The sequence below is a fragment of the Papio anubis genome, chromosome 20 (genome assembly GCF_008728515.1).
Source record: "Papio anubis isolate 15944 chromosome 20, Panubis1.0, whole genome shotgun sequence".
Lineage (NCBI taxonomy): Eukaryota > Metazoa > Chordata > Mammalia > Primates > Cercopithecidae > Papio > Papio anubis.
The window spans coordinates 34,009,446-34,032,402 of NC_044995.1; the positions used below are offsets into that span (position 1 = coordinate 34,009,446).

The window sequence follows — 22,957 nt, forward strand, 5'->3', positions numbered from 1 at the left end:
GCTGGGTTGGTCTGGAGAGGAAGCCGGAACTGCTTGGGTTCAAATCCTGTCTGACTCTGTCACCTACACTTTGTGAAACCCGGACAGTGTCTATGCTTCTCTGAACATCAGTTTCCCCTTTTGTAACATAGAACTTATCATCAGGAAATGTTTGACCCCCCCATGGAACAGGCCCCACTTCCTGACGTCAGCAGCACCCCCATTCGCCTACCCGGAGGCGGTTTCTCTATTTTAAGAGGCTGCGGGCGGGTTGGCATCTAACTGGGGCTGGAGGCGGGGCTGCCCCCCCCCCCAACACCACGCTGCTCGCCAATCCCGCCCCGCCCCCTCCTTTCCGTCCAAGTCCCCCACTCTTGCCTCTGGCCTCAGTGCTTCCAGTTCTGCCCCACCCCCGCGCGGCCAGAGACCGGGTGTCTCTGATCTGCAGTTCAGCCCGTGCCTTCCCTGACCACTCCCGACCTGGCTTCCCATCACCTGCAGAGTTCGCAGTCCCGCAGCTACCGGTGCGGCTCCAGGTTGGAGACCCGCCGGCCCCATTCCTCTCACCCCCTCAACCCGCCCGGAGCTAACCTCAGTCCACGACGCCCACCACACCTGCTCAGTCCTCCCTGGGTACCAGCTTCTGTCAGCCTCTTTCATTTCCCTAAATACCGCCCCCCCGCTGCAATGCCCCGCCACCCTTGACTGCCTCCTCTAACCCAGGGCTCCCAGCAATGTCTGGGTCAGGCGCCTCCTTCACTTGCGGTGAGTCCCTTATCACAACTGACCACTCCGTGGGGTCACCGCTGCTCTGGCGTCTACCTTCCGGAACAGGTTGGGGTTTCTAGGAGGGCAGCTCCAGAGGTTGCAGAACACTCTACTGCCTGTCCAGAGCCAGGCATACAGCAGGCGCCCCATAAATGTTCGTTGGGTAAGTGCTGAATCCCAGGTTCCCTACCTGAAAACTTGGTGGCTTCTTAAGGGTGTGGTCTAAGTCCCAGAGGAAAATGGCCAAATCTTAATTCTCGTTTCTCATTTCTTATGACGGGGAAACTGAGGCCCAGAGAAGTCAAGGGGTGGCTGTCCGGGGTCATGTAGCCCGTGTGTGGCTTCAAACTTAGGCTTCTGCTGTCCCCGACGCCGTCCTGATGACACAGCCTCCCAAACATGAACTCGGTAAAAGGAGGACCCTGTGGCCCGTTGGAACACTGAGGCCCGGAGAAGCAAGGGTGCCCTCCCCCCAGGTCACACTGCTGGTTGGCAGCGCCTTGTGCCCTAAGACAGCTGGTTGAGGGCGCAGGATCGAATCCCAGCTAGGCGACCTCTGGAGAGTGGCTTTTTGGGACTAGAACCTCAGTTTCCTTATTCTGACAAATGGGTGCCTGACAGCCCCAACCTCCCCAGGTCGTCGTAGGGCTGAACTGAGGGGGGTACTGCGGTGCAGCGACGACCCAAGGAGGTATTAATACATAAGAACTAATATTAATACATCGCTAGTAATAGGACTAAAACAACCATGAACATATGGTGAGTTCTCTGGCTGCTGTTGCTAGCATTATTATTAGAACAGCTGGTGGGGAGGGGCAGAGCCCTCAGCCTCTTCCTCCCACGCCATCGCTTGGAGCCTCAGTTTCCCTAGATGTCCAAGGGGGACACCTTCCCCCTTCCCACCAGGAGAAAAAGCACTTTGAGAAGCGGGTGGTCAAAAAGAAGCGATCTGAGCGTTCACCGCCTTCTGCCTCAGTTTCCCTACAGCCCGCGAAGGCCCCCCCCCCCCCCCCCCCGCACCTTTCAGGCCGCGTCCACTTGGCCGCGCCCTCCGCCTCCCGCCCGCCCGCGCAGGGCCCTCACCTGGAGCCCGCGGCGCCGCAGGAGGCTCGACTCGTCCATGGCCCGGGAGTCCGCGCCGCCAGGCCCGCCCCCGGCCCCGCCTCGGCCTGCCAGGCCCCGCCGCCGGGTGCCATTGGCCAGGCCGGTCAGCTGACGAGGCCTGGCCCCGCCCCTCCCGGGCGCCCGACCACAGGGCCCCGCCCCCACTGGGCGAGTTGGCCCCGCCCCTTCAGCAGAGCGCAGAAGTAAATATTTTACAATGAATCCTCTCAGAAGTAAGGGAGCATCATTCAGCCCCATTTTGCAGATGAAGAAACTGAGGCTAAGAGAGGTTAATCAACGTGCCCAGCGCATTGGCCGGGCGCAGTGCCTCACGCCTGTATTCCAGCACTTTGAGAGGCCGAGATGGGCAGATCACTTGAGGTCAGGAGTGATCTGGCCAACATGGTGAAACGCTGTCTCTACTTTAAAAAAAAAAAAAAAATTGCTTGGGCGTGGTGGCGCGCGCCTGTAGTCCCAGCTACTCAGAAGACTGAGGCAGGAGAATCTTTTGAATCCAGGAGGCAGAGGTTACAGTGAGCCCGGATAGCGCCGCTGCACTCCAGCCTGGGTGACAGAGCGAGACTCTATCTCAAAAACAAAAACAAGACAACAACAAAAAAAGTGCCCAGTACACACAACAGAACGGGTTCTAGGGTGAGGCAAGTGAGGATCTCACCCCTGTGCAAAATTTAAGGGTGCCCCAAAAAACTCAGCCATCAAGAGAAATAATATTTTAAAAACATAAAATTAATGAAAACATTTATGATGAACAAAACATCAAAACTTTTATTTTTTATCTTATTTTTAGAGACGGGGATCTCACTATGTTGCCCAGGCTAGTCTTGAACTCCTGGCCTCAAATGATCCTTCCGCCTAGGCCTCCCAAAGTGTTGAGATTACAGGTGTGAGATTATAGGTGTATGGCCAAAACACCAAAACTTTTTTTTTTTAATTTATGAGACGAGTCTCGCCGTGACACCCAGACTAGAGTGCAGTGACATGATCTCGGCAACCCCTGCCTTCTTGGTTTGAGCTATTCTCATGCCTCAGCCTCCCTAGTAGCTGGGACTACAGGTGCCCACCACCACACCAGACTGGCTTTTTTTTTTTTTTTTTGGATTTTTTAGTAGAGATGGGGTCTCACCATGTTGGCCAAGCTGGTCTCGAACTCCTGACTTCAGGTGATCCACCCACCTTAGCCTCCCAAAGTGCTGGGATTACAGGCCAAAGAGTTTTAGTGTTTTGCCTGGTCAAAACACTAAAACTCTTAAGACATGATCAGACCCTTGTTCTTGCACCACTTAGCCTCATTTGCCTCCCTTTAATCCTGGCCCTGGTGCCAATAAAACTTTACTTACAAAAACAGGTAGCTGCTGCAGTTGTCAGTTTCTTTTTTGAGGATGATTGCCTTTCTGCCCTAAATGTCTCATAAGCACCACCTCTCGCAGATATTTGAAGATAATCGTTCTACTCCATTTTACAGAAGGGGAAACTGAGGCTGAGAAAAGCCCAAAGTCCCAAAATAGCGCCCACATTAAAAAAAAAAAAAAACATTTTTTTTTTTTGAGACAGGGTCTTGCTCTGTCCCCCAGGCTGGAGTGCTGTGGTGCAATCTTGTCTCACTGCAGCCTCAACCTCCCGGGTTCAAGCGATCTTCCCGCCTCAGCCCCCATATCCCAGCTCCCAGAGTAGGTGGGACCACAGGCGCATGCCACCATGCCCGGCTAATTTTTGCATTTTTTTTTGTAGAGATGGAGTACTGCCATATTTCCCATGCTGGTCTCGAACTCCTGGCCTCAAGTGATGCTCCTGCGTCAGCCTCCCAAAGCGCTGGGACTACAGGCATCAGCCACTGTGCCTGGCTTAGCACCTGCATTTTTTATTTCCCTGCGACTCGCACTTTCTCTGCAGCCGCGGTTGTCTTCAGCTGCCCCATTGTTCAGTTTGGACACTGGAGTGTGTTTTCAGGCTCGAAGAGACCCTAGGAAGGATCACTGGGCCCGATTGTCCATGAGGTACTGTAGAGTTGCATCAAGTTATGATGGCCAGATTGAGCAAATAAAAATATAGGATCCCAGGGAAAACTTGTTTTTCTCATATAATTTAAAAAATTGACATAAAATTCACATACCATAAAATCCACGCTTTTAAAGTGTGCAATTCAGTGTTTTAAGCATACTCACCATCACCACGATCTAATTCCAGGACATTTGTATCATCCCCGAAAGAAACCCTGTACCTATTAGCAGCCAGTCCTCATTCCCCCTCCCTCAGTCCCTGGCAACCACCAATCTGCTTCCCGTTCTATGAATTTTCCTGTTCTGGATAGTTCATAAAAATGAAAACATATAACATGTGGCCTTATGTGTCTGGCTTCTCTCAGCATCATGCTTTCAAGATGTGCCCACGTTGTGGCAAATATCAGTACTTCATTCAGTTTCATGGCCAAATAATATTCCATTGCGTATATGTACACGTACATTTTGTTGATCCACTCATTTGTTGGTGGTCACTTGGATTTTTTCACTTTTTGGTAGTTATTCTGAATAGAGCTGCTATGAACTTTGGCATACAATGTTTTGCATAGATTTTTTTTTTTTTTTTTTTGATATGAAGTGTTGCTCTGATGCCCAGGCTGGAGTGCAGTGGCACGATCTTGGCTCACTGCAACCTCTGCCTCCCAGGTTCAATTGATTCTCCTGCCTCAGCCTCCTGAGTAACTGGGATTACAGACACCCGCCACCACTCACAGCTAATTTTTGCATTTTTAGTAGAGACGGGATTTCACCGTGTTGGTCAGGCTGGTCTCGAACTCCTGACCTTCAAGTGATCCACCCACCTTGGCCTCCCAAAGTGCTAGGATTACAGGGTCTTGCTCTTTCGCCTAGGCTGGAGCGTGGAGTAGCTGAGACTACAGGCACACGCCACCATGCCCAGCTAAATTTTTGTAGAGACAGGGTTTCGCCATGTCTCAAACTCCTGGGCTCAAGCGATCCTCCTGCCTTGGCTTCCCGAAGTGCTGGGATTACAGGCATGAGCCACCACTCCCAGCAACTCTATGTTTTAAATTTGTAAAAGACAACCAGGCTGTTTTCCAAAGCAAACACCCAGTTAAATTTAAATTTCCATAAACAATGAATGTTTTTCAGTATAAGTATGCCCCCTTCAGTACTTGGGACATAGTTATATTAAAAAACAATGTGTTGGCCGGGTTTGGTGGCTCATGTCTGTAATCCCAGCACTTTGGGAGGCTGAGGTGGGTGGATCATCTGAGGTCAGGAGTTTGAGACCAGCCTGGGCAACATGGTGAAACCGTGTGGGAACCTGCTGGAGAGAGCCACCAAAGAGGTCTCTACTAAAACTACAAAAATTAACTGGGAGTAATGGGGCACACCTGTAATCCCAGCTACTCGGGAGCCTGAGGCAGGAGAATCACTTGAATCCGGGAGGCAGAGGTTGCAGTGAGCTGAGATAGTGCCACTGTACTCCAGCCTGGGTGACAGAGCGAGACTCTGCCTCAAACATAACAAAACAAAACACAAACCAATATGTTGGTTGTCTGAACTTCCAATTTAACTGGGAATTTAACTTAAATGTTATTTAATGAATAATGACTATAAGCGAGTTTGTTAAATGAATGAATAGATTTTCTCCTGGAAAACTCCTATACATCCTTCAACACCCTCTTTAGATGACCCCTCAGGGGCATCAGGGTCTCTTGGCCACATAGAGGGAAGCTCCCCACTCCTCACGCTGAAGGTCCCTGAGAAGGCAGAAACCAATGGGAGTGGGGAAGTCCTGTGTTTTATCTGACAATCCTACACTAAGTGAACTTCAGGCTGTAGCTTGCACACCCCAAGTGATGGGAAGCTCCTGTCCTCCAATGGCCAATTGTTCAGACTCTGGTCAGCTCTGCCTCAAAGTTCTCCCTTAGTCCAGCCTGGGGTGGACATGTAACCCAGAGTCGTTTATCCACCTCAGCCACTGTGATAGGTTCAAGGTGGACATGTGACCCAAGCTCAGCCTATCAGAGCCCTCCCTGGGGCTTTGAACGGAATCCTGGGGAAAGAGAGGTTCCCTGAACCAGGGTTGGGTTGGGCATGTGGGAACCTGCTGGAGAGAGCCACCAGAGAGGTCTCAAATCCGCTGCTTCTTCTGGAGAACTCCTACACAGAACTGCCTCCCGAACAACCCCTTAATAGGCAAGAAGGACTGCTTACTTAGTGACTGACTGACTGGACTGACTGAATGAATGAATGCAGTTTTTCTATGGTCAACACACACACACACACACAGAGACACATACACACACACATACACACACACACACATATTTTGAGACAGAGTCTCGCTCCGTTTCCCAGGCTGGGGTGCAGTGGCGCGATCTCGGCTCACTGCAACCTCCACCTCCAGGATTCTAGCAATTCTCCTGCCTCAGCCTCCGAAGTAGCTGGGATTACAGGCACCCACCACCACACCCGGCTAATTTTCGTATTTTCAGTAGAGACAGAGTTTCACCATGTTTGCCAGGCTGGTCTGAAACTCCTGACCTCAGGCGATCCGTCGGCCTTGGCCTCTCAAAATGCTGGGATTACAGGCGTGAGTCACTGCACTCAGCCTAACATCTATATATTATTCAAAACCCCCTTCAAATTCTCTTTGCGAAGCATCAGAGGACCTTGTATTGAATGAGCAAATACATTTTATTCTTGTGAGTTTCTATGCACCCATCAAAACTCTCCTCACATGTCTCTGTAAGGGATATCGGGAGGTGTGGTGGTTGAATGAATTTTTTTCTTGGTAACCTCCTGTGTCTTCCTTAAAACATCCTCTTATCTGTTCAGGAGCTGTGGCTCATGCCTGTAATCCCAGCACTTTGGGAGGCTGAGGTGGGAGGATTACTTGAGACGAGGAGTTTGAGACCAGCCTAGGCGACATAGTGAGACCACATTTCCTTTTTTCTTTTTTCTTTCTTTCTTTTTTTTTTTTTAGACGGAGTTTTGCTCTTGTCTCCCAGGCTGGAGTTCAGTGGCACAATCTCAGCTCACTGCAACCTCTGCCTACCGGGTTCAAGCGATTCTCCTGCCTCTACCTCCTGAGTAGCTAAGATTACAGGTGCGTGCCACCATGCCTGGCTAATTTTGTATTTTTATTTTATTATTATTATTATTATTATTTTAATTTTTATTTTTTTTGAGACAGAGTCTCGCTGTGTCACCCAGGCTGGAGTGCAGTGGCCGGATCTCAGCTAACTGCAAGCTCCGCCTCCCGGGTTGACGGCATTCTCCTGCCTCAGCCTCCCGAGTAGCTGGGACTACAGGCGCCCGCCACCTCGCCCAGCTAGTTTTTTGTATTTTTCAGTAGAGACGGGATTTCACCGTGTTAGCCAGGATGGTCTCGATCTCCTGACCTCAGGTGATCCGCCTACCTCGGTCTCCCAAAGTGCTGGGATTACAGGCGTGAGCCACCGCTCCCGGCCGTGAGACCACATTTCTACCAAAAACTTAAAAAATAATAATAAAAAAAATTTGGCTGGGCGCGGTGGCTCAAGCCTGTAATCCCAGCGCTTTGGGAGGCCGAGAAGGGCAGATCACCTGGTCAGGAGATAGAGACCATCCTGGCTAACACTGTGAAACCCCATCTCTATTAAAAAATACAAAAAACTAGCCGGGCAAGGTGGCAGGCACCTGTAGTCCCAGCTACTCGGGAGGTTGAGGCAGGAGAATGGCGTAAACCCAGGAGGCAGAGCTTGCAGTGAGCCGAGATCCGGCCACTGCACTCTAGCCTGGGCAACAGAGCGAGACTCTGTCTCAAAAAAAAAAAAAAAAAATTGAAAATAATAACTGGATGGTTGGGGGTGGTGGCTTATACCTGTAATCCCAGCCCTTTGGGAGGCTGAAGCTGGCAGATCACTTAAGGTCAGGAATTTGAGACCAGCCTGGCCAACACGGTGAAACCCCGTCTCTACTACAAATACAAAAATTAGCTGGGCATGGTGGTACACGTCTATAATCCCAGCTACTAGGAGGCTGAGACAGAAGAATTGCTTAAACCCAGGAGGCAGAGGTTACAGTGAGCTGAAATCGCACCACTGCACTCCAGCCTGGGTGACAGAGCAAGACTGTCTCAAAAGTAAAAAGAAAAAGAAAAAGATATAAAAGCAGGGCATGGTGGCATAGGCCTGTGTCTCCACTATATCGGAGGCTGAGGTGGGAGGATAGCTTGAACCTGGGAGGTTGAGGCTGCAGTGAGCTATGATTGTGTCACTGCACTCCAGCCTGGGTAAGAGAGTGAGACCCTGTCTCAAAGAAAAATAATAATTAAACATCCTCAAATGATCCCCCAGAGGCATTAGAAAGTTTGATTGAATGATGAAAATTGTTCTTGTTGATGAGTGATGCCTATGAGTTTGTTAAATGAACAAATGTATTTTCTGCTGGCTAACTCCTATGTATCCTTCAACACCCTCTTTATTTTTTTTTTTTTTTTGAGACGGAGTCTCGCTCTGTCGCCCAGGCTGGAGTGCAGTGGCCGGATCTCAGCTCACTGCAAGCTCTGCCTCCCGGGTTCACGCCATTCTCCGGCCTCAGCCTCCCGAGTAGCTGGGACTACAGGCGCCCGCCACCTCGCCCGGCTAGTTTTTTGTATTTTTAGTAGAGACGGGGTTTCACCATGTTAGCCAGGATGGTCTCGATCTCCTGACCTCGTGATCCACCCGCCTCGGCCTCCCAAAGTGCTGGGATTACAGGCTTGAGCCACCGCGCCCGGCCTTTTTTGTATTTCTTAATAGAGATGGGGTTTCACCGTGTTAGCCAGGATGGTCTCGATCTCCTGACCTCGTGATCCGCCCCTCTCGGCCTCCCAAAGTGCTGGGATTACAGGCTCAACACCCTCTTTAGATGATCCTCAGCGGCATTAGGGTATCTTGGCCACATGGAGGGACGCTTGGCCCTCCTCCTCCGGCTGAAGGTCTCTCTCCCTGAGAAGAAGGCGGAAGCTGAGGAGGTGGGGAAGTGCTGTGGTTCCTCCCATCATGTTTTCCGGGGCCCCCGTGACTCGATCTTTCCTGTTTCGCCCTCCCCCGAGTCTGTGGGGCATCTGAAAGTGGGGCAGCCCTGGGAGCTTATCTCAGCCCTGGCAGCTGGGTGGGGCCATAAGGGGCCCACAGGGCCTCCTGGCAAGCCTAGAGAGGAAGGGAAGGAGGTGGGCATGCCAAGATGTGGCAAGGGGAAGGTGGGATGTGGCTAACTTCAGAGGGAGTGTCAGGTTGTGACTTCAATAAGGGGAGAAATACCACTTCACCTTTGTGTGGGGTACCCCTCCAGCTCACACACCTGCCATGGCTCCCTACTGCCCTCGGAGAAAGCCAGGCCCTTTAGCCTGGCGCTCGAGGCCCCAGCCCATCACCCCACAGAACCCCAGATCCACTGTGTCCATCTTGGTGGTCCCCAAAGCACCTCCTCTGGACTTTTGGCTCTGCTGTGGCCCCTGCTAGAGATGCCCTGTAATTCTATAAATACTAGCTCAAGTGTCCCTCCTCCAGGCAGCCCTCCCTGCTCTACTTTAGGGCACCCGGCCTTCATCTGTCCCTGATCCCAAGGGGCTGGGGCGTCTGTGTCCAGCTTTTCACCTCCCCAGCCCTGTATCTCCCTCCCTCGATGTTTTTCCAGCAGCTGCCAGGCAGAGGCCACCGGGGAACAACAATGACTAATCACACTGGCCAGCGGGTGGACAGCGCTCACTGCGAGCCAAGCCCTCCTGCATACTCACAACAGCCCATTTTGCAGGTGGGAAAGATGAGGCCTGGGAGGGCCAAGCTCTGTGGGGGTTGGGGAAGCCCTGAGGCACGGTCTCCACTCTGGAAGGGGCAAAAGTGTACTCCACGAGGGGTGGTTTGAATCCATCTCTTCATCTCCAGCTGGGGCCTCAGGTGGTCTGAGTGCCCCTGGACTCAGTTTCCCAATCTGTGAAATGGGGCAAGTGAGGGACTCTCCGGGAATTGGTGGAGTCGGGAGGGTCTCAGGATGGTCAGGAGGGGGCCGTGACTTTCCTCTGATCTCTACCTGTTTCCTCCACCTTTCTTGTTATTTTTTGACGCAAAAAATAACAAAAATTATTTTTATTTTTTGAGCCCAGCCTGGGCTCTGTGGCCCAGGCTGGAGTGCAGTGGCGCAATTAGAGCTCACTGTACTCTCGACCTCCCTGGCTTAAGCTTCAGTCTTCCAAGTAGCTGGGACTCCAGGTGCCTGCCACCACACCCAGCAAATTATTTTTTATAGAGATAAGGTCTCACTATGTTGCCCAGGCTGCTCTTGAACTTCTAGCCTACAGCGATCCTCCTGCCTTGGCCTCCCAAAGTGCTGGATTACAGCCATAATCCACCCTGCCTGGGCTCCTCCATCTTTATGTATCTCTCTATCTCTGTCCTGTCTCTGTCTCTGCCCCTCCCCCAGGCCTCACATATCCATCCCCCAGCAGACCCTGGCCTGGGCCCTGGGGCCAGAGAAGGCTGTTCTGTATGGGGTCACAGGGTCCCCGTCCCCAGTGTGCCAGGCCCAGGACACTGAGTCTTTGTCCCCAACTCGCTGACCTCATAGCCTGCTGGGCGCCTGACCCTGGCCAGCTCAGCTGCCCCTAGGGGCCAGGCTTCTTGAAGGAGGGACCTCCTCCCAGGACGCTGAATTGTGTGGTGCGACCCTGGCCGCTTGGGCCTCAGTTTCCACAGATGCTCACCCCCTAGAAGAGACCCTCCCCCTCTCCCTCCTCAGTGCCCCTGGACTCTAATAATATTTCTTTTTTCTGCAGATGCGTCTCGCATAACCTAAAATTGATCTTTTTTTTGTTTTTGAGAAAGAGTGTCACTCTCTCACCCAGGCTGGGGTGCAGTGGCGTGATCTTGGCTCACTGCAACCTCTGCCCCCCGGGTTCAAGTTATTCTCCTGCCTCAGCCTCCCGAGTAGCTAGGATTACAGGCGCCTGCCATCACGCCCGGCTAATTTTTGTATTTTTAGTAGAGACTGAGTTTCACTATGTTGTCCAGGCTGGTCTCGAACTCCTGACCTCAAATGATCCACCTGGCTTGGCCTCCCAAAGTGCTGGGATTGCAGGAGTGAGCCACCGCGCCCAGGCCGGAAATTCATCACTTTAAAGCAAACGATTCAGTGACATTTAGCACATTCACAGTGTTGTGCAACCACCACCTCTATCTGGTTCCAGAACATTTGCATCACCCCAAAAGGAAACCCCGCATACATCACCAGTCACTTCTCACTCCCGCCTCCCCCCAGCCCCTGACAACCGCTCAGCTACTGTCTGCCTCTGTACATTTGCCTATTTTGGATGTTTTATATAAGTGGAATCATACAATGTGTGCCTTTCCTGTCCATCTTCGTCCACCCAGCATGATCGGGTTTTTTTGTGTGTGACTTTTTTTTTTTTTTTTTTTTTTTTTTTTTTGGGTTTTCCCCTTTTTCCCCGGGTGGGGGGCGGTGGGGTGGTCTTGGCTCACTGCAACCTCTGCCTCCCAGGTTCAAGTTTTTCTCTCTGCCTCAACCTCCCAAGTAGTTGGGATTACAGGCACATGCCACCACACCCGGCTAATTTTTGTATTTTTAGTAGAGACAGGATTTCACCTTGTTGGCCAGGCTGGTCCCGAACTCCTGACCTCAGGTGATCCGCCCACCCCGGCCTCTCAAAGTGTTGGGATTACAGACGCGAACCACCTCGCCCGGCCCAGCATAATGTTTTTGAGGGTTCATCCACGCGGTAGCTTGGATCAGAGCTTCTCCACTGACATTTAGAGGCTTTGCTGACAGTGGGGAGGGAGGGGCAGGAAATGAAATACTCAGAGGCTAAGAAATGGAACATGGGCGGTGGCTCATGCCTGTAATCCCAGCACTTTGGGAGGCTGAGGCGGACGGATCATGAGGTCAGAAGATTGAGACCATCCTGGCTAACAAGGTGAGACCCGGTCTCTACTAAAAATACAAAAAAAAAAAACAAAAAAAAAAAACAACTAGCCGGGCGAGGTGGCGGGCGCCTGTAGTCCCAGCTACTTGGGAGGCTGAGGCAGGAGAATGGAATGAACCCAGAGGCGGAGCTTGCAGTGAGCCGAGATCACGCCACTGCACTCCAGCCTGGGCGACAGAGACAGACTCCGTCTCAAAGAAAAAACAAAAAAAGAAATGGAACATGGGGGAAAAACTAAGTTGCATGTCTTAAATGGTTTTTTTTTTTTTTTAGAGGCAGGATCTTTCTCTGTTACCCAGGCTGTAGTGCAATGGCATGATCATGATTCACTGAAGCCTCAACCTCCTGGGTTCAAGCCATTCTCCCACCTCAGCCTCCCAAGCAGCTGAGAATACAGATGCATGCCACCACGCCTGGCTAAGTTTTTATTATATCTATATACATATATAGATTTTTTCTTTTCTTTTCTTTTCTTTTTTTTTGAGACACAGTCTTACTCTGTTGCCCAGGCTGGAGTGCAGTGGTGCGATCTCAGCTCACTGCAACCTCTACCACCTATGTTCAAGCGATTCTCCTGCCTCAGCCTCCTGAGTAGCTGGGATTACAGGTGCCCGCCACCACACCTGGCTAATTATTGTATTTTTAGTAGAGACAGGGTTTCACCATGTTGGTCAGGATGCTCTAGATCCCCTGACCTCGTGATCCACCCACCTCGGCCTCCTCTGCCTCCTGGAATTACAGGCGTGAGCCACTGCGTCTGGCTTTTTTATTTTTTATAGAGGTGGGGTCTTGCCATGTTGTTCTGGCTAGTCCCAAACTCCTGGGTTCAAGTGATACCCCCACCTCAACCTCTCGAAGTGCTGGGATTAGAGGGGCGAGTCCAGGTGCACAAAACTGGAGCTTGGCCTATGGGGAGGTGGGCATTTTGGGGGGCCAGCAGCCAGCATGCTGCAAGCTCTTTGTAACAATTTGTTGGCCGGGCGCGGTGGCTCAAGCCTGTAATCCCAGCACTTTGGGAGGCCGAGGCGGGTGGATCACGAGGTCAGGAGATCGAGACCATCCTGGCTAACATGGTGAAACCCCATCTCTACTAAAAATACAAAAAACTAGCCGGGCGTGGTGGCGGGCGCCTGTAGTCCCAGCTACTTGGAGGCTGAGGCAGGAGAATGGCGTGAACCTGGGAGGCGGAGCTTGCAGTGAGCCGAGATCGTGCCACTGCACTCCAGCCTGGGTGACACAGCGCGAGACTCCGTCTCAAAAAAAAACAATTTGTTGGAAGGATGAACTCAGGCCATCCAAGAACACTGCCCTCCTTCAGCTCTTCAGTCTCAGACTCAGAAGTTGGCAAGCCACTCGGTGCGGTGGCTCACGCCTGTGATCCCAGCGCTTTGGGAGGCCAAGACGGATGGATCATTTGAACCCAGGAGTTTGAGACCAGCCTGGGCAACATGGCAAAACCCCTTCTCTAAAAAAAAAAAAAAAAAAAAAATGCAAAAATTAGCTGGGCATGGTGGTGCATGCCTGTAGTCCCAGTTCCTGGGGAGGCTGAGGTAGGAGGATGGCCTGAGCCTGGGGAGGTTGATGTTGCAGTGAGCCGTGATTGGGCCACTGCATTCCAGCCTGGGTCACAGATCAAGACCCTATCTCAAAAGAAGGAAAAAAAGAATTTGGCAGCCGGGCACGGTAGCTCACGCCTGTCATCCCAGCACTTTGGGAGGCTGAGGCAGGAGGATCACCTGGGGTCAGGAGTTAGAGACCAGCCTGGCCAGCATGGTGAAACCCCATCTCTACCAAAAATACAAAAATTAACCGGGTGTTGTGCCAGTTGCCTGTAATTCCAGCTACTCGGGAGGCTGAGGCGGGAGAATCGCTTGAACCCGGGAAAGTGGAAGTTGCAGTGAGTGGAGATCACGCCACCACACTCCAGCCTGGGTGACAGAGCAGGGCTGCATCTCAAAAAAAAAAAAAAAAAAAAATCGGCTAGAGAGGGCCAGGGACCTGGTCAAGTGCATGGAACTACAGGTGGCCCATGGGGCTGGCATCTGGGTGTTCAGTTCAGGTCTGGGGCCAGCAGGGCAGAACCCCTAGAACCCTGACTTGCTCCAAAGGTGAGTCTGTGGCCACCACCATCACCACCACCACGGAGCTGACTTCCTGGGTTTCTCTTTCGCTTTGACTTGCACTAGGGATGGGCTGTGACACTCACTTTTTTTTTTTTTTTTTTGGTCTTTTTCCCTTGTTCAGCTTCAATGTGTTCCGGAGTGGGGACGGGGTGGCTGAACCTCGCAGGTGGCAGAGAGGCTCCCCTGGGGCTGTGGGGCTCTGCGTGGATCCAATGGGGCCGCTGGTGACCTGGGTGGTCCCCCTCCTCCTCCTCTTCCTGCGATCCAGGCAGGGTGGTGAGTCCCCCGACCCTGGCATGGCAGCTCGTCTTGCCGGGGGGAGGCACGTGTATGTGTGGAGAGCTGTGGGCCTGCTGTGTGGGTTGGTTTCATCTCTCTGTGCCTCAGTCTTTCCTGCTGTCAAATGGGAGATGGGCAGTCATGGCTTCTGGGATCGAACTTAGACATCTTTCCTCCGGTCTTGATTTTTCTCTTCTGTGAAATGCACTAAATCTCTTCCACCACCTCCCTGAGTTCAGTGAGAAAAAAAAACTAAGGAAGGAATGAATGAAAAGCAAGTATGTATCTAATAGGTATACATGGTATAGTATCTTATGTATGTAGTTTACAATAGATAGACATACATAATATAATGTATACAGTTGTCTCTGTATTTATGGGGCAATGGTTCCAGGACCCTCTGCAGATACCAAAATCCAAGGATGCTTAAGTTCCTGATATAAAATGGTGAAGTATTTGCATATAACCTATGCATATCCTCCCATATACCCTTTTTATTTATTTATTGAGATAGGGTCTCACTCTGTTGCCCAGGCTGGAGTGCAGTGACCTGATCATAGCTCACGGCATCTTTGACCACCTGGGCTCAAGTGATCCTCCTGCCTTAGCTCCTTGAGCAGCTGGAACTGCAGGCGCACACTACCGTGCCAGGTTAATCTTTTTGGCGCGTACTTTTTACAGAGACAGGGTCCCAGTGGCTGAAGGAGGTCGCTGCCTCCTGGGGAAATGTTATAAATTATTGCCCCAACTGCTAGTGGGCCAAGTGTGCTTGCCTGGGCCAGCCCTGGCAGGCCTCTCCTTGCCATGCACCCTCTACTGTCTCTCCCCATGCTGGCTTCAGACACTGGTGCCACCCCAGGCACACCCCCACTTCTCTCTGCCCTCCAGACTGTTGGTCTTACTGTTCTTTCCTGCTGGGGGGACCTCCTGAGAGTATCTCCCAAATATGCATCTCAACCTCTGAGGACTAAAGGGCGGTGGATGAATGGATAGACAGGTGGATGGGTGGTTAAATGATGGATGGATGAATTAATAAATACATGGATGGATGGATGGATGGATGTGTGGCTGGATGGATATATCAGTAGGTAGATAAATGGATGGATGGGTGGGTGTATGGATGAATGAATACATGGATGTATGGATGGATAGATTGGTGAGTAGATGGATAGATGGACGGTTGGGTGAATGGATACTGGACGAATGAATGCATGGATGCATGGGTGAATACACGATGGATGGGCGAATGGGTGGATGGTGGGGTGGATGGATGGTGGGGTGGATGATGGATGGATGAATGGATGGATGGATGAATGGATGGATAAATGGGTGGATGGTGGGGTGGATGAATGAATGGATTAATACGTGGATGGATGGATGGATGGTGGGGTGGATGGATGGATGAATGGGTAGATAGGTAGATGGATGAATGAATACATGGATTGATCGATAGATAGATGGATGGGTAGATGGGGTGGATGGATGGATGAATACATGGAGGGATGAATACATGGATAGATGGGTGGATGGGTGGATGGTGGGGTGGATGGATGGATGGGTAGATGGGTGGATGGATGAATGGATACATGGATGATTGGATAGATGGATGGGTAGATGGGTGAATGGATGGATAAGTACATGGATGGATGGACGGGTAGGTGGGTGGGTGGGTGGGTGGATGGATGGATGAATGGATGGATGGATGGATGGATGGATGGATGGATGGATGAATGCATGAATTCATGGGTGGATGGATGGGTAGATGGTGGATAGATGAATAAATACATGGATGGATGGGTAGATGGGTGGATGAATACATGGGCAGATGGATGGATGAGTGGTGGTAGGTGGGTGCATAGATGGGAAGGTGGGTGGGTGGGAGGGCTGATGATCACTTAGGTGTAGACCCCAAGGCTGAGCCCTTCTCCCCACACAGTGCAAGGCCAGGGATGTCATTATGTCTTCATTGCCTTTGCAGCTGCCTGCAGAACCAGTGAGTGCTGTTTTCAGGACCCACCATATCCGGATGCAGACTCAGGTTTGGAGCAGTTCCTCATTGTTGGCTGAGGATTATGTAGGGCTCTACCTGACCCCATCCACAGCAGCCCCTCCCATGGCCTCTGCCACCCGGTCGAAGACCCAGCCACACCTGTGGTCTTGGGAGCCCCCACCCCACCACCTGTTGGCCCATTCTCAACAGGTTCAAGGTGCCCTGGAGCAGCCAGCCTCCTCTCTGAACCTTATCACTTCTCTAGCACGGTCTCAGGGCTGGTGTCTATGTCCGTTCAGATTGGTCGGTACATGGGAGAAAGTACCTTTTAAGCATTTTGAAGCCCCCCCCCAATAAATTATTGGAACATTTATTTTATTTTATTTATTTATTTATTTATTTATTTGTTTGTTTTTTCTTTTTGAGATGGAGTCTCGCTCTGTCGCCCAGGCTGGAGTGCAATGGCATGATCTGGATCCACTGCAAGCCCTGCCTCTGGGGTTCATGCCATTCTCCTGCCTCAGCCTCCTGAGTAGCTGGGACTACAGACGCCCGCCACCACACCTGGCTAATTTTTTTGTATTGTTTTTAGTAGAGACGGGGTTTCACCGTGTTAGCCAGGATGGTCTCGATCTCCTGACCTCATGATCCACCCGCCTCGGCCTCCCAAAGTGCTGGGTGCTCACAGGCATGAGGCACCTCGCCTGGCCTATTTATTATTTTTGAGACAGAGTCTTGTTTTGCTGCCCAGGTTGGAGTGCAGTGGCCTGATTTCAGCTCACTGCAACCTCCACCTCCCAGGTTCAAGCCATTCTCCAGCCTCAGCCTCCCAAGTAGCTGGGAATACAGGTGCCTGCCACCACAACCAGCTAATTTTTGTATTTTTAGTAGAGACGAGGTTTCACCATGTTGCCCAGGCTGGTCTCGAACTCCTGACCTCAGGTGATCCACCCGCCCCAGTCTCCTAAAGTGCTGGGATTCCAGACATGAGCCATCACGCCCGGACATACTGTTGGAACATTTATGCTCATAATGCGCCCTGCAAAGGGTCTGACACTGAGCAGACACACCGTCCATTCTCTTGTTTGATAACGATTTACTGAGCACCTTCTATGTGCGCACATGGATCTAGACATAGGGGGCTGTGAGCTCAACTGACTTCCCAAGACCACAGCCTAGTGGAAGAGATAGACAACAGGCAAACAAATGTCTATACTGCATGTGATGATGTGTTTTGAAGAACCAGAGGAGGGAAGCTGGGGCCCAGGGCACCCCCCCAAAAAAAAAAAACACCACCAGAAGGAGGGTGAGGAATAGAGAGGGAGGTGGCAGGACATCTGGCCTCTTTGAGGACGAGTTCGAAGGCTGAGGATTCCGAATAGGTTGAGGCGAGAGATGGCGGGAGATGAGGTAGGAAGGACGCAGGGAGGGTTTAGGCTGAGGTGACACTGAAAGATGTAAGCATCACAAAGATTTGTCCTGGGCACAAAGACCCCTCCAGACTCTGGTCTGTTCCCAAGCCTACAGGATCTCTTCCAGGCTCAGCCTCGGGCCCTAGGGACCTGAGCTGCTATCGGATATCCAGCGCTGGTTACGAGTGCTCCTGGCAGTATGAGGGTCCCACAGCTGGGGTCAGCCACTTCCTGCGGTGCTGGTGAGGACCCCTCTACCATTCCTAAACCCTCACCCACCATCCCACTCTTGCTCCAACCCCCTCTGGTGCCCCTACTCTCGGATGCGTGATCTTGGCTGGGTCAACACACCTTCCTGGGCTTCTGCTTCCTCATCTAAGAAGAGAGGGTTGGAGGATTGTGGTGGGGGGTGGTCAGTGAGGGTAGGCATCCCAGGGTGGGTGGCCATGAGGGTCTCTTTAGTCCTTTTTTCTTCACCCTTTCACTTATCCATCCATCCATCTATCCATCCATCTATCCATCCATCCATCCATCCATCCATCCATCCTTCCATCCGTCCATCCATCCTTCCATCCATCCATCCATCCATCCATCCATCCATCCATCCATCCATCCATCCTTCCATCCATCCATCCCTCCTTCCATCCATCCATCCATCTACTTACTTGTTTCTTTTTTCTTTTTTTGAGACGGAGTCTTGCTCTGTTGCCCAGGCTGGAGTGCAGTGGCATGATCTCAGCTCATGGCAACCTCTGCCTCCCGAGTTACAGTGATTCTCCTGCCTCAGCCTCCTGAGTAGCTGGGATTGTAGGCACACGCCACCGTGCCTGCTAATTTTTATATTTTTGTATTTTTTAGTAGAGACAGGGTCTCACCATGTTGGCCAGGCTGGTCTTGAACTCCTGCACTCCAGCCTGGGCGACAGAACGAGACTCCATCTCCAAACAAACGAACAAACAAACACCCATAAAATGATGCCGGGATTTGATGCACAAAGTCGGCTGTGGGGTCCACCAGGACCCCAGACTCGGCACTGACACGCTCCTTCCTGCTGCAGCCTTAGCTCTGGGCGCTGTTGCTACTTCGCCGCAGGCTCAGCCACCAGGCTGCAGTTCTCCGACCAGGCCGGGGTGTCTGTGCTGCACACCGTCACGCTCTGGGTGGAATCCTGGGCCAGGAACCGGACAGAGAAATCTCCTGAGGTGACCCTGCAGCTCTACACGTCAGGTTAGCACCTTGTTCTCCCCGCTGTCCCTTTTATACCCAGAGGCCATCAGGCTGCAAGGCTGGAGCTGGAGGGGAATTCCTGGCCCCTGGCAAGGGACTTGATACTACTAGCCATTGTCACTTCATGTAGTGTCACACAAACACTATTGTGACAAAGCAGTCTTTCATGGTCCTCTTACCAATCCCCTATTCCTGGGCACTGAGGCTGCTTCTGGTTTCTCTCTGCTGTCCATAATGCTACCAGGAGCTGCTTGGGTTCTGAATATCTGTTCTCATGACTCAACACCATGTATTTGTCCGGGCGCGGAGGCTCTCGCCTGTAATCCCAGCACTTTGGGAGGCTGAGGTGGGCGGATCACGAGGTCGAGAGATCCACACCATCCTGGCCAACATGGTTAAACTCCATCTCTACTAACAATACAAAAATTAGCCAGGTGCAGGCCACGCGCGCCTGTAGTCCCAGCTACTGGGGAGGCTGAGGCAGGAGAATCATTTGAACCCAGGAGGCAGAGGTTGCAGTGAGCTGATATTGAGCCACTGGACGCCAGCCTGGCGACAGAGCGGGACTCCATCTAAAAAACAATAGCAACACACACAAAAAAGGCAAAACATTTGCCTGGTGTGGTGGCACATGCCTGCAATCCCAGCTACCCAGGAGGCTGAGGCAGGAGAATGGCTTGAATCTGGGAGGCAGAGGTTGCAGTGAGCCGAGATCACACCACTGTACTCTAGCCTGGGTGACAGAGCAAGACGCTGTCTCAAAAAAAAAAAAAAAAAAAAAGAAAAGAAAAGAATGAAGGAAATCATGTCATTTGCCACAACATGGACAAAGCTGGAGGACATTATGCTGCGTGAAGTTAGCTAGGCACAGAAACAAAAATATTGCATGATCTCACTTACGTGTATAATCTTTAAAAAAAAAAAAAAAGGTCGAATATCTAGACACCAAAAGTAGAACCGTGGTTACCGGGGACGGGGAGAAGGAGGAAATGGGGGAGATGTAGGTCAAAGGAATAAAATTGGCTGTTACGCAGCATAAATAAGTCTAGAGTTCCAATGTACAGTAGAGAACTATAATTAAAAATAGCATATTGTATATTGAAAATTTGCTAAAATAACAGATTTTAGGGCTAGGTGCAGTGGTTCACGCCTGTAATCCTAGCACTTCGGGAGGCCAAGGTGGGAGGATCACCTGAAGTCAGGAGTTTGAGACCAGCCTGACCAACATGGTGAAACTCCGTCTCTACTAAAAATACAAAAATTGGCCGGGTGTGGTGGTGGGCACCTGTAATTCCAGCTACTTGGGAGGCTAAGGCAGGAGAATCGCTTGAACCTGGGGGATGGAGGTTACAGTGAACCAAGATCACGCCACTGTACTCCAGCCTGGGTGACAGAGTGAGACTCTGTCTCAAAAAAAAAAAAAAAAAAATTAGGTGTTCTCATCACACACCAAAAAAGTAATTATGGAAGGTGATGGATATGTATACATATATATTTAAGAGATGGGGTCTTGCTATGCTGGCCAAGGTGGTCTTAAACTCCTGGGCTCAAATGATCCTCCTGCCTTGGCCTCCCGAAGTGTTTGGAGTATAGGCGTGGGCCCCTGTGCCTGGCCATGGATATGTTACATTGCTTACTGTAGTAATCATTTCACTGTGCATATGTACATCAAACCATCATACCTCTTAAATTTATACAATGATATAATAAAGAATCAGGCAGGGTATGGCCACAGTGCAGCAAGACTAATTTATGCTAATTTATGTCTCTCCTTAGGTCAGGTTCCTTGAAACGGATCTAAAAACTAAGTACAATTTCCCTGAGAGTTCTAAAAAAAAAAAAAAAAAAAAAAAAAATTGGCTGGGCACAGTGGCTCATGCCTGTAATCCCAGCACTTTGGGAGGCCGAGGTGGGTGGATCACCCTCAAAAGCAGGCACTTTTGTGAATTGCTTGTCAGAATCAATTATCCTCTGCCAAGCAATTCACAAAAGTACCTGTCTCTTCACAGCCTTGCCAGCAATGGGTGTTAATATTTTAAAGATATCTTCACTAGCAGGATCCTGTGTATCAATCTTTATGAAAAATTATTTATTTATTTTTAAATTTTAATTTAATTTAATTTAATTTATTTATTTTTTTGAGACAGAGTCTTGCTCTGTCACCCAGGCTGGAGGGCAGTGGTGCGATCTCGTCTAATTACAACCTCCGCCTCCCGGGTTCAAGCGATTCTCCTGCCTCGGTCTCTCAAGTAGCTGGGATTACAGGCACCCACCACCTCACCCGGCTAGTTTTTTGTATTTTTTTTAGTAGAGACGGGGTTTCACCGTGTTCGCCAGGATGGTCTTGATCTCCTGACCTCGTGATCCGCCCGTCTCGGCCTCCCAAAGTGCTGGGATTACAGGCTTGAGCCACCGCGCCCGGCCCTATTTGTTGATTTTTTAGAGACAAGGTCTCCCTCTGTCTCCTAGACTGGAGTGCCGTGGTGCGATCAGGGCTCACTTCAGCCTCAACCTCCTAGGCTCAAGTGATCCTCCCATCTCACTCTCCTAAGTAGCTGGAACCACAGTCATGAACTACCATGCCCGGCTAATTTTTATGTAGAGATGGGGGTCTCACTATGTTGCCCAGGTTGGTCTCGAACTCCTGGACTCAAGTGATCTTCCTGCCTTGGCCTCCCAAAATGCTGGAATTACAGGGTGAGCCACCATATGTGGCTTGTGTATAAATCTTGACTCTTTGAATCATAGTATACCAGGCTTAGCTGGGACCTGCAAGGTGTCCACTAATTCATATTTAGGGATTCAGTTGCTTACCTTGGACCGGGTAGATTTTCAGGGCCCATTAACTGACATACGTGTGGGCTGCCCCTCGCCAATCCTTGCCTCTGCTTCCAGTTAAATATAAGCCTCCTCTGGGAGACATCAAGGTGTCCAAGTTGGCTGGGCAGCTGCGTATGGAGTGGGAGACCCCGGATAACCAGGTTGGTGCTGAGGTGCAGTTCCGGCACCGGACGCCCAGCAGCTCATGGAAGTTGGTGAGTTTATTTCCCAAGTCCAGGGTGGACACGGGCCTCTCCAGGGCACCTTCACCCTCAAATCAGTCTCACCATCACTGCGTCTGTCCCCGCTCCCAACCAACCCCCACTCTAGCCCCTCAGGTGGTTTCTTCTTTTTCCTTTTTTTTTGAGACGGAGCCTTGCTCTGTCGCTAAGGCTGGAGTGCAGTGGCACTCAGCTCACTGCAACCTCCACCTCCCAGGTTCAAGCGATTGTCCTGCGTCAGCCTCCCGAGTAGCTGGGATTACAGGCATGCACCTGCCACCACGTGCAGCTAATTTTTGTATTTTTAGTAGAGACGGGATTTCGCCATGTGGGCCAGGCTGGTTTCAAACTCCTGACCTCAGGTCATCTGCCCACCTTGGCCTTCCAAAGTGCTGGGATTACAGGCAAGAGCCACTGCGCCTGGCTCCCACTAAAATGTTTTAAAATAATTTTTTTCTTTTGGAATAATCTTCAATTTTCAGAAATGTTACTTTATAAACTAGTGCAGAGAACGCCCATATACCCCTTACCCAAACTCCTCTAAATGTTAATGTCTTATATAAACTCCAGGCATTATTTGAATGTCACCAATTTTTCCAGGAATGTCTTTTTTCTGTTCCCAGATTCAATCCAGGATCCCACATCGTGTTTAGTAAAAATAATTATTAATTTTCAAAATTTAGTTATAATAATTTTTTACTGCTTTATATGTTTCTAAAGAAGGTTTGAACCTAGAGAAGGTTCTCTAGTAATTAACTATAGAAATAATCCCTGAAGGGGATTATTAATTTAAAAAAATGTAGCCAGGTGCAGTGGCTCACACCTGTAATCCCAGCACTTTGGGAGGCCGAGCTGGGGTGGGACTGCTTGAGGCCAGGAGTTTGAGACCAGCCTGGGCAACATGGCGAAACCCTGTCTCTACCAAAAATGCAAAAATTAGCCAGGTGTGATGGTGCGTGCCTGTAGTCCCAACTACTCAGGAGGCTGAGGCAGGAGGATCACGGAACCCTGGGAGGTTGAGGCTTCAGTGAGCCATAATTACGCCACTGCACTCCAGTCTAGATG

At 50.8% G+C, this 22,957-nt stretch overlaps 2 protein-coding genes across 14 annotated transcripts in view; one reads left to right on the forward strand and one right to left on the reverse strand.

Moving 5' to 3' along the window:
• The window catches only part of MAST3 (microtubule associated serine/threonine kinase 3), a 55,543-nt gene extending 53,636 nt beyond the window's left edge, over nucleotides 1–1,907 (reverse strand). For 4 of the 5 annotated variants that reach the window (XM_017952296.3, XM_017952295.3, XM_017952289.3 and 1 more), the window contains exon 1: nucleotides 1,831–1,907. In XM_017952296.3, the coding sequence (XP_017807785.1) occupies nucleotides 1,831–1,869 (39 nt within the window). In that variant the 5' untranslated portion in view covers nucleotides 1,870–1,907. The remainder of the gene's footprint in view (nucleotides 1–1,830) is intronic. The other variant, XM_003915164.4, reaches the window with a different exon arrangement.
• The window catches only part of IL12RB1 (interleukin 12 receptor subunit beta 1), a 39,481-nt gene continuing 17,265 nt past the window's right edge, over nucleotides 742–22,957 (forward strand). For 3 of the 9 annotated variants that reach the window (XM_031659753.1, XM_031659752.1, XM_031659756.1), the window contains exons 1-7: nucleotides 743–910; nucleotides 3,601–3,866; nucleotides 14,065–14,219; nucleotides 16,201–16,260; nucleotides 17,752–17,866; nucleotides 18,682–18,851; nucleotides 21,747–21,886. In XM_031659753.1, the coding sequence (XP_031515613.1) occupies nucleotides 3,625–3,866; nucleotides 14,065–14,219; nucleotides 16,201–16,260; nucleotides 17,752–17,866; nucleotides 18,682–18,851; nucleotides 21,747–21,886 (882 nt within the window). In that variant the 5' untranslated portion in view covers nucleotides 743–910; nucleotides 3,601–3,624. Of the gene's footprint in view, nucleotides 911–3,600; nucleotides 3,867–13,987; nucleotides 14,220–16,200; nucleotides 16,261–17,751; nucleotides 17,867–18,681; nucleotides 18,852–21,746; nucleotides 21,887–22,957 lie in introns of those variants that run through there. The other 6 variants (XM_031659751.1, XM_031659749.1, XM_021930888.2 and 3 more) reach the window with 5 other exon arrangements.